The following is a 9,812-nucleotide window of genomic DNA, read 5'->3' as shown; positions in this document are numbered from 1 at the left end:
AACCCCTTTGCTGGGATGAAGATGGCCGCGCCTGTGCATCACCCTGGTAGACCTTCCCGAGATGGGGTATGGCGGGTAGGGCTGCTGCTTCTCCTGCTGGGATGTCCTGGCTGGAAACAGCACTTGTGCTGGGCTGCTCAGCCCGGAGGACTGCTCTGGCGGTGTGGCAGCCAGTGTGGGGTGCGGGACTGGGCTTGGGGCTCCTCCATCCCTGGGGCTCCAGCCAGTCCCACGCCCCCAGCACTCAGACCCATGCAAGAGCTCACACCAGTTTGCCCCTGGATAAAGACCCCAATGGCCCCGCACTGGTGGTCCTTGCCCAGAAGGGTAACTGGGGACACGCGTCACGCAGAGCTCTTGCGTTTGGCCACCACCTTTGAAGGTCCTTTCCAGAACCTCCAGGTCCAGCCCCGAAGTCAAACCTTTGTCTCAATGAACCCAACAGTGAAACTCCCGTCGGTTCCCCCTGGCCCACGCTTTGCCCTTTGGGAGGAAAGGGGCAGCCTCAGAGACCAGCGATGCCGGGCGAAAGCCTCTGCGCGTGGGAAAACAGCTCCCGGTGCTCAGCACCGCAGGCCCGGCAGCCCCTCCAGCCCAGCGCCGGCTCCCGGTGCTCAGCACCGTGCCGTGATGATGCGCTGGGGGAGGAAGGCACCGGGCGCCTTCCCAGCGCCGTTAATACCGAGGGAGGCTGAGCAGCGGGGGGAGGTGGGCCAGGGCACCCCTGGACGCTGCTGGACCCCTGGCGCTTGGAGGCTTTCCAGCGCAGTTTTGTGGGGTTTTCTGTTTCTTTTGGTTCCTCCCGCCCCCCCCCCCCCCCCCCCGCCCCTCTTGTCTTTTGTTTCATTTCCACTTCGGGAAGGGGGGGAGAAGACAAGAGGCAAATAAAAAAAAAAAGGGGGGGTGGGGGGTGGAAGGCTGAGGCCACGACACGTTTTTCATTTTAAATCAATGATTGAAACAGAATAAAGGCTTTTTTTTTCTTTCTTTTTTTTTTTCCCCCGAGAAGAAAGGCTTGTCGTTAAGAAAAATAACAACTTTCCCTGCGCGCCGCGGCTGCCCCAGGGACAGCTCAGCCCCTCGCCCAGCACCCGGGGGAGCCACCCCAGCCCCTCGGGCTGCCGGGGGCGCGGGCGCAGCCCCCGTGGGCGGTGGGACCCGCAGCCGCGGCGGGGGAGCCGGGCAGCGTCCCGGGCCGGGCGGGCAGGGGGCGGCCCCCCGGGGACCCCCGGCGGGCGGGCAGCGTCAGGGCTCCCCTCCTGGGGGACGGCGGTCTGTGAGGGTTTTTTTTGGTTTGGTTTTTTTTTGGTTTTTTTTTTTTAATTTTCAGACGTTAAATTCTTTTGCAAACATTCATGCCTTAGGAAGGGCTGGAACAAAGCTCAGCTGCTCCAACCGGTCGGACAGGTAAGCAGACTTGTTGACACCGTTATGTTTGCAGCACGCATGCTCCTTCCCAAGTTTCCTGGTGCATTTTTCTATTCCACCTTATGAAACTTTCCTCCCCCCCACCCCCCCACCCCCCTTCCCCTCCCCTTCCCCTCCCCGCTCCTCGGCGGCGCTGCCCGGTGCGTGCGGTCCCGCTCCCCGCGGACGGCAGCGCAGCGCCCGCGCCCCGCCGGGCTGCGGCCGGGCGGCGGGGGGAGCCGCTCCGCTCCGCTCCCCTCCCAGCCGTGCCGAGCCGTGCCGAGCCGAGCCCCCTGCCCTCGCCATGCCCAGAGCCTTCCTGGTGAAGCGCCGGAGCCCGCAGCCGGCGGTGCGCAGCTGGGATGGGCTGCCCGACGAGGAGCGAGCCGACACCTACATCCCAGGTAGGGCTGCCGGCCCCGGCACCGCTCGCCGCCGGGGGGGGGGCGGCAGGGAGGAGGGGGCGCCCCCCCAGCCCCCCGCTCTCGCTTGGCGCCCGCTGGGCTGGGGAAGGGGCTTTGCCGGGCCGGGGGGGGCTGTGCGGAACGTGCCGGGAAGGGGGGGGGCTCGGCGGGAGACCCCCGCCAGCGGCCGGGGTACGGGGGGCCGGCCCCCCGCAGGGCCATGCAGCCCCCCCCCCCTCCGCCTGGCACCGGCTCGCACCCCGGGGAGCCCCCCCGGGCATGGCGGGGTGGGGGTGGGGGTGTCTGTGTGTGTCCGCCCGGGAAGGTGGGAAACGTCGTTTGCATGAGAAAGGTGGCGGGGGGAAGCGAATAAAGGGCCCCGGGCGGGGGGGTGGGGGTGTGTGATGTACTCCTGGCCTCCCCCTCTCTTCCTCCTCCTCCTCCTTCTCCTCCTCCTCCTGCCCTTGCCCGGGGTATAACGGGAAGGCGGCGGCGCTGGCTTGTTTGAACTTTGGGACCGTTCGTGTTTGAGTTTCCGATTGCAGCGGAGCCGGGATCCTCCCCCGCGGCCCGCCCGCAGGTTAAACAGGGGCTCGGCGGGGCCCCCCCGGCTCCGCTTCACCGCACCCCCCGTGCAGGCGGGATCGGCTCCGTGCTGGGCTACGAGGACAGCTGCAGCCTGGAGAGCAGCGGGAGCAGCGGGACCCGCGACGTGGAGCCCAGCGAACCCCCGACGCCCCAGCCCGCCCCCGGAGCCTTGGGCCCGGCCGGGGGGATGCTGCTGGACCTGGCCATCAAGCGCCCCGTGGTCAGGTCGAAAATCAAGGTAACCACCCGCGTCGCTGCGGTCTTGTCCCCGCGGATGGGGTGACCCCGCTTCAAGGGCAGGGCCCGGCTGGCGGCTCGCAGACACCCGGTGACACCAGTCCCTTGGGCTCTCTCTGCTAGAGGTGACAGCACCTGTCCCACCCACCGAGACGGAGGCCCGCGAGAGCGGCTGGCCATCGGATGGCAGCGGCAGGGCAAGCCTCGTAAGCGATGTACCGTAATCTTCCAGCGCCCTTTGCCTTCCCTTATCCCAGCCTGGGACGTGCTGCCCCTGACCCGCTTGGCTCAGGTCCCGCAGGAGCTCTGAACCCAGCCAGGAAGGACCAGCCCTGGCAGTGAGGAGTCATGCCCCACCGTGCGTGGGTGGATCTCGATCCTTAACGTGGGGCCTCCTTAAAAGGCCCTTCCAGGTTGGAGCCAGCCTTCGCCAAGGGGGGCTGCGGCGGATCTGCCCGCTGCCACCGACCCTACCGAGACAGCAGCCAGGGAAGGGCCTTCCTCCGACCATTGTCACCGTGCGGTGGACCCACAGGCTTGGGTGAAGTGACGCACGTTGCTTCACTTCTGTCCCTTTACTTTGCTGAAGAGCCTCTCCGCGGCATGGGCAGAAGCTCTCGTTGTCTGTCCCCACCCCGGGCAGAGCTGACAGTGATGTCCCTCCCAAGGCAGGCAAATGGCTCATGGGTTCCTTATGGTACTTGGGAACCCAAGACCACCGAGCTCCTGAGGCGCGGTGGTGGTGCAGATGGGGCGGAAGGACCACGTCCATCCCCAAACATCCAGGGCTCCCCTGGGCAGAGGTGGAGCCAGGCCACCCCAGTGCCAGGAGGGAGGAGATATGTTTACCGGGGTGGCTAGTTAATACCTCATTAAACCAACCCTGGCTGTTGCTTTGCTGGCTGGAGCTGTACAAATTCCCAGTGTCTCTGCTGGGATGGCAGCCTGTCGGCCACCTTGTTATTAATCTCATGATTAAGTCTACATTTTCACCCTGCTTATATGCAGCCGCACGAGGTGGAGCCCTACCTGTTGCCCAATAAATACTTCCCAGACGGCTCCCCCTCTAGTTTCGCACCTCCTGGTTTCACAGCTGCCTGTTTTTTAATCAACTTTACAATTTCAGGTAGCATTGCTTCAGGAGTAAGTGAAGGAGGATGATCAGGAAAAATAACTGCCCTTTCAGGAAAAAGAAAACCCAAACATATTCCTGTCTCTGTGAGGAGCTTGCCCCGCTGCTGTTTGACTTTAACCTGCTTCGTATAATTTAACCTGGGCTATTAGCAACTGTCACAGCAAAAACTCGTTTCGGCAGAGCTGGGTTTTCTCAGCGTGCCACAGAAACTCCCCAAAAGCACCACAGGAGCCGATGGGAGCTGTGTGCACGGTGCCGCCTACTCCGCTGGCTTCCCCCCATCCCAAGCGGCTAGCGGCAGGCACGTCTGCTCCCCCGTGAATAATTAAACTAACAGCAAGGTATTTGCATCTTCCAGACATTAAGCCTTCCCTCTGAGGAAACGCTCTTCCCCAGAGCTGAATCATCAGTGTCTCCCTTAGTCAAGTTAGGTCATGGTGTTGGCACAGTATTTTTGGTATTAGGAGCGGGAATGAGGAGATTAACCCCTAATGACACTCTGCCATTAATTAACGAGTCAGGGAGACCAACTAGAGGAGATTAGTGCCATTGTTTCGGTCTCTGCTGAGTCAGCACAATGTGCCTTAGGTTTATCTCGCCAAACCTACCCTTTTTCTCGCCGCTGGCTGGTTTTGGAGGGACACGGCAGCTGGAGGATGAGGACGACGCATGGGTACCGCTCTCTGACACCAGGGAGGGTCTCCTGCCTCCATCCAGGGTACGAGCTGGTGCAGGCGCAAGCACACTCGTGGCCCCATGGAGAGCTGCTCGTAGCCGAAGCCTGTGTGCTTATGGATGTAGCTGGGCGAGGGTTCCTGCGTCCAGGAGGCACCACTACACTGGCTGTAAGCCCTGAAGCCGAGCTGGCCAGGGTTGCGTCGGTCCCAAACCTTGCACATTAAGTCACCCACTTGATGGCAAGGGGGGCGTGAAGGTTTTACTTAGGAAGAATCTCCCGAATGCTTTCAGTTTTCACTTTGACTATATCCCAAGAGTCTTTAATGCCACAGGAAGCCATCCCTCCTTATTTTGTTTTCTGTTGGTCTTTGTCACCTCGATGCCTACTCACCCAGTCCTCTTCCATCCCTCAGTTCACCACCGGCACCTGTAACGATGCTACAGTGCATAGCTGCGAGCTGTGTGGCAAAGGCTTTCGCTTGCAGCGGATGCTCAACCGTCACATCAAGTGTCACAGCCAGGTGAAGAGGCACTTGTGCACCTTCTGCGGGAAAGGCTTCAATGACACCTTTGATCTGAAAAGACATGTCCGGACCCATACCGGTGAGAACGTATTTCCCAGGGGCTTGCGGGTGGCTTTGGGTAGCGGGAGGTGGGAGAAGGTGGTGAGATGGGACAAGGGCGAGGAGACGGCTCGGGTAACCCGGCAAGACAATAATACAAAACCCTACGTTAACAACATTTGCAAAAAATAGCAGGGGTGCAGTGGAGGAAAGGGGAAGATGTGAGTGTGAGCAGATAAAAAGTCTCGGGACTAACAAAATCGAGGAGAACTAATGAAATTGGTGTGAAGCAGCGGGGGTGCGTGAGGCGCCATCCATATCTGGTGTATACGCGGCTGCGTGCTGCTGTGCCGGGGCCAGTGAGACCAGTTATAACCCACCCGGGATAACTCCGCACCTTGTTGCCAGCGCAGCGGGTACCGGTGCGCGGAGGCAGCGGCGGGTGAAGGCGCTTTGCCCTCTAGAGGCGGCGCGCAGCGGGTCCGCAGCTCCCTGCGAGCCCTCCCCGCCGGCCCTGCCGGTGCGGTTCATGCCGTGCGGTTCACGCTGTGCCTCCGGCTTCTTTAAGGAACCTGGGCAACACATCTGGCTCCTGCTCACCCTGCGCGCAGCATCCCTGCCGGCTTCAGCCTTCCAGCTCCTCCGGCCCCTTTGGGAGGTGTTTCCCGCTGCACGTCTGGCCGTTCAGATCGGTTCAGCCACCAGCCTAAACGGTCTCTGCTCACCTGTTGTGCAGTCACAGCACGGGTGGCAAATCGGGAGCGGTGGGTTGCAAATCTCCTGATAGTGGTTCCTGTTGCGGGGGGGAGTAAAAGAGTTGCCTTTAATCTGGGCTAGTTCCCTCCTCCCTGCTTGCATCTACACCAGGTGTACCAGCACAGCCGAGGGTGCTGTGATTTAAGCCGGTGATGGCACCAGAGGAAAGAAAATCACCCCTCCCCCTGCTCCGCTCACTCATGCCCCCGCGTCGCGCCCCGGGGCTGGAGGGATGCGCTTTCCACAGCCGCTGTGCGGTGGGGTCAGTCCCTGAGCCCACCCCAGGCAGCAGCGCTCGTGTTCCCTTGAACCGCATCAGTCACCTCAAACCCTGCTTGCTGGTCACAGAGGTGCTTGCCCTAACCTGAGGCGGGGGGAAGGCTGCCTTTCTGTTTTTCTTTTTCTTAGTGGACGTGATAGCTTAAATAGACTAGCAGCCCCGTCCTCACCGAGCAAGATGCTTTCTGGCAGGCCAGGCCGGCTTTGCTCAGGAGGCTTGGACTTTGCACTGTCGGGCACCTGGAACATACACCCACCGCATCTCCTGGGCACGTTCCAGCTTTCCAGGTTTGTGGTTACCTACAGGACCTGCCGATTACCAAGGCTGGCTCTGCAATGCCCCTTTCTCGGCTTAGGCACCATTAGCCAGGTGAACTGCTAAAGGTGACGCAAAGACATTGGTAGGCAGCAGGAGAGCTCAGGAAAACAATGCCGCCCGTTGCAGTGTTTTGGCCTCTTTTGGTTTGTTTGCAAAGCTTTCATGTGGAAAGGAAAGAGCTTGGCTGTGAGCGTGGAGCTGCTGCTGAGGTATGGCTGAAGTGCAGAGTCAGTGCTTCTAAAAGCAGTGATTTTTCAACCTGTTCCCTCATCCTTTGAGATTTCAGAAACTAAATCCAGGAGGGTTTCTGCTCAGAAGCTAAAGATGTGGCAAGTAGGGTTGAACTTGCTGTGCAGGAGTGGAGCCAATTTTGCAAAACTCTGGAAGGGAAGAAGGGTCTTTGTACTGGACAGGAATGAAAACCTGCTGTCCTGGAAATGTGAATGTTGTGGTTAGATTGTCTCCAAATTTACTAGAAGAAATCTGGCATCACTATTTCTCCTCTCCAGCGTAAAGCCAGGATGAGTGCTCACATCTGCTGTGCTTGCCTGGTGCCTTGGGTGGTGAGGGGGGCGAAGGCTGGCTGTGGCAGCGGGACCGTGGACTGGCATGTGCCTCTGCCGGGCTGACACACAGCATCTGAAAGCGGCAGCCTTTTCTATGTCAGGGCTGATTGCTGTCCGGGAGAGCGGGGCTGTATCTGAATGTTAAAGAAAAGGTGGCCCAGGGGACCCTGGGGTGCCCTAGGAGGAGGGTGGCCAGCAGGTGGAGGGAGGCGATCCCCCCTCTGCTCTGCTCTGCCCTGGGGAGGCCGCATCTGCAGTGCTGTGCCCAGCGCTGGGCTCCCCAGTTCAAGAGAGATGGGGAGCTACTGGGGAGGGCCCAGCAGAGGCTGTGAGGATGATGAGGGGACTGGAGCATCTCCCTGCTGGGGACAGAGAGCTGGGGCTGTTCAGCCTGGAGAAGACTGAGAGGGGATCTTAGCCGTGTATATAAATGTCTTAGGGGCAGGTGCCAGGAGGACGGGGCCAGGCTCTGTTCAGGGGTGCCCAGCGCCAGGACAGGGGCAACGGGCACAGGCTGCAGCACGGGAACCTCCGCCTGAAGACGGGGAAGAACTTCTCTGCCGTGAGGGTGTCGGAGCCGTGGGACAGGCTGCCCCGCGGGGCTGTGGGGTCTCCTTCTCTGGAGCCATCCCAACGCGCCTGGAGGCGGCTCTGTGCAGCCCGCTCTGGGAGAGCTGCTGCAGCAGGGCTGGGCTGGGGGCTCCGGGGGACACTGCCCACCCCCACCCTGCCGGGATGCTGTGGCAAACAGGCTGCAAATGGTAGTGTGGGCTTTATTTTGTAGCTACAGCTGCTCGGCTACACGTGCTTCACTGAATGTTGGTGTTCCAGTGGAAATCGGTGCAGCATTTGTACCCCCACTGTGTGACAGTAGGGTAGTGTCAGAAGGTGAAGGTCAAAGATCCCAGTCTAGCTTCATGGTATAAGCAGACCTAAACATTAAAAGGTAACTAACATACACGTCGAAATAAAATTTTCAAATTATTCTTAAGCAATGAACAGGTTCCCAGAGCCCTGATGGTCTGTGCCGTCCTGGCACTCCCCACCTTGTGCTTGTGTTCAGGCCCGTGGAGCACCATGGGCAGCAGGAACCAAGGACAGTGACGGTTTAAGTTGCCTTCAGGAGCATGAAAACGCACCCAAAGTAGTTTGTAAAAGGTACATTTTTGTGTGTGAATTCTAATGAGGATTTGGAGTTTCTCCCCAATTGGAGTTGAATGTAACTGATGCAGTCTCACAGCAGCAGGCGTTAGGAAACTGTAGTCTCAGTAATTTAAGCCGGTGCACTGGGGCAACCTCCTTTTACAAGACTTGCAAAAATGCAGTCAAGATGCTGCTTATTAGAACTGCTAATTAGTTTGGATTTCTGGTAGACAAATCTGCGACTGAGTGGTGAACTTCACACAGTGTGACTATAAAGTGACAGCTGGCTGTGTGGACGCCTGTGCTCTGCCCCTTTTTTGCCCAGCTCACCAGGGGTCTGCTCTTCCACACACCAGCGTTTCGCCTTGCATTGGGAAAAGAAAGGGGTTTAGGGAACTCCTCACGTCAGTTTTAAGGCTGGTCTCTGCTTGAAACCTTACTGATCTAGTCTGGTAAGTCAAATCACTACTAGTTTAGGTTTTTTTGAACTAAACCCCTCAGCTGTTTTGCTAAACCCTCAGCTATTTGTTGTTCCTGGTGCTGCAGGGGGTGTTGGTAAATCGGTGTTGACTGGTGGTAAGACGGATGCTCTTCGCTGCTCAGTATTTCAGTGATGTTCGTTGTCTGCACTAAGCGACACTGCTCGGGCGCTGACATCACAAGCCAGCCCCTTCTCCCTCCTCTGGAGACACACAAACATATTTCTTTCATCTAAATGCACTTCTCGAACTTGAGCTTGTCATCTCAGTCATCAAACCTATATCCTATGTAAACGCTCTCCTCTGAAGTCCTGCGATCGGTGTCTGTTCGTGTTGGGCTGCCCTTCGCTGAAACCTCATCGCAGCGAGCAAAGGCTCACTAAAAATTAAGATCTTGCTGAGATACGGGATTTCATTCCTTATGAAAGCCAACATGTGAGGTTAGCTGAAACGGACAGCTTTGATTTACTTTAATCAGAGGAACTCAAAAAGTCGGGGGGGTCTAAAGGAGTAAGTTTTGCAAGCGTTGGTAATGGCTTCTTTAGGAGCAATGCGCCAAGGGCACTTGTGATCCTCACTGCCTGCCAATGTCTTCTCAAAAACATTTCTGGGTTTTCTGTGCCTGAATGTATCAACCCATTCCAGAAAATTTTAGCCTGAAAGTAAGCCGTTTTATCTAGGCAGATAGTTCCTTGGGCCAGTAGCTCCCTGCTGCTGCTAGGTCTTTGCTCGATAGCTGATACGCCAGGGCCTTGCTCTTTGCCGTTCCTTTGTCAGCTGTGAGGAAGGGAAATCAGAGCAGTAATCACCCTCTTTTAATGCTGCAGGAATTCGCCCTTACAAATGTGAGGTTTGCAACAAAGCCTTCACCCAGCGCTGTTCCCTGGAGTCCCACCTCAAGAAGATTCACGGCGTGCAGCAGCAATACGCCTACAAACAGAGGCGAGATAAACTTTACGTGTGCGAAGACTGCGGCTACACAGGCCCCACACAGGAGGACCTGTACCTGCACGTTAGTAACGTTCACCCTGGAAGTGCTTTCCTGAAAAAAACCTCTAAAAAACTTGCAGCGGTTTTGCAAAACAAACTGAGCCCTGTCCTGCAGAGGGACTCCAAAGATGACGACAAAGATGAGTAACACAATGGATTACAGTGGTCTAAAGGAATGAAGTTTACATGTAGGACTATATATATATATATATTATTTTTTTAAAAAACATTTTGAACGAAATCCCTGAAATGAAAGGGATGCTCTTGT

At 57.7% G+C, this 9,812-nt stretch overlaps 1 protein-coding gene across 1 annotated transcript; it reads left to right on the top strand.

The window, feature by feature from the left end:
- Positions 1-1,562: 1,562 nt before the first annotated feature.
- On the top strand, positions 1,563-9,812 carry OVOL2 (ovo like zinc finger 2). The gene is made up of 4 exons (XM_056357185.1): positions 1,563-1,811; positions 2,450-2,637; positions 4,863-5,052; positions 9,382-9,812. Exons 1-4 carry the CDS (start codon positions 1,712-1,714, stop codon positions 9,690-9,692), a joined length of 789 nt encoding a protein of 262 aa, XP_056213160.1. The 5' UTR covers positions 1,563-1,711; the 3' UTR covers positions 9,693-9,812.

This window comes from Falco biarmicus, chromosome 12 (assembly GCF_023638135.1).
Source record: "Falco biarmicus isolate bFalBia1 chromosome 12, bFalBia1.pri, whole genome shotgun sequence".
Taxonomy (NCBI): Eukaryota; Metazoa; Chordata; class Aves; order Falconiformes; family Falconidae; genus Falco; species Falco biarmicus.
This window is presented reverse-complemented; position numbering and strand designations above follow the sequence as displayed.

Bases quoted from the DNA above. Each gene is read 5' to 3' on its own strand.
- OVOL2 (XM_056357185.1), top strand. From the start codon at position 1,712: ATGCCCAGAGCCTTCCTGGTGAAGCGCCGGAGCCCGCAGCCGGCGGTG. The intron at 1,812-2,449 runs GTAGGGCTGCCG...CCCCCCGTGCAG, and splicing joins AGCCGACACCTACATCCCAG to GCGGGATCGGCTCCGTGCTG. The intron at 5,053-9,381 runs GTGAGAACGTAT...TTAATGCTGCAG, and splicing joins ACATGTCCGGACCCATACCG to GAATTCGCCCTTACAAATGT.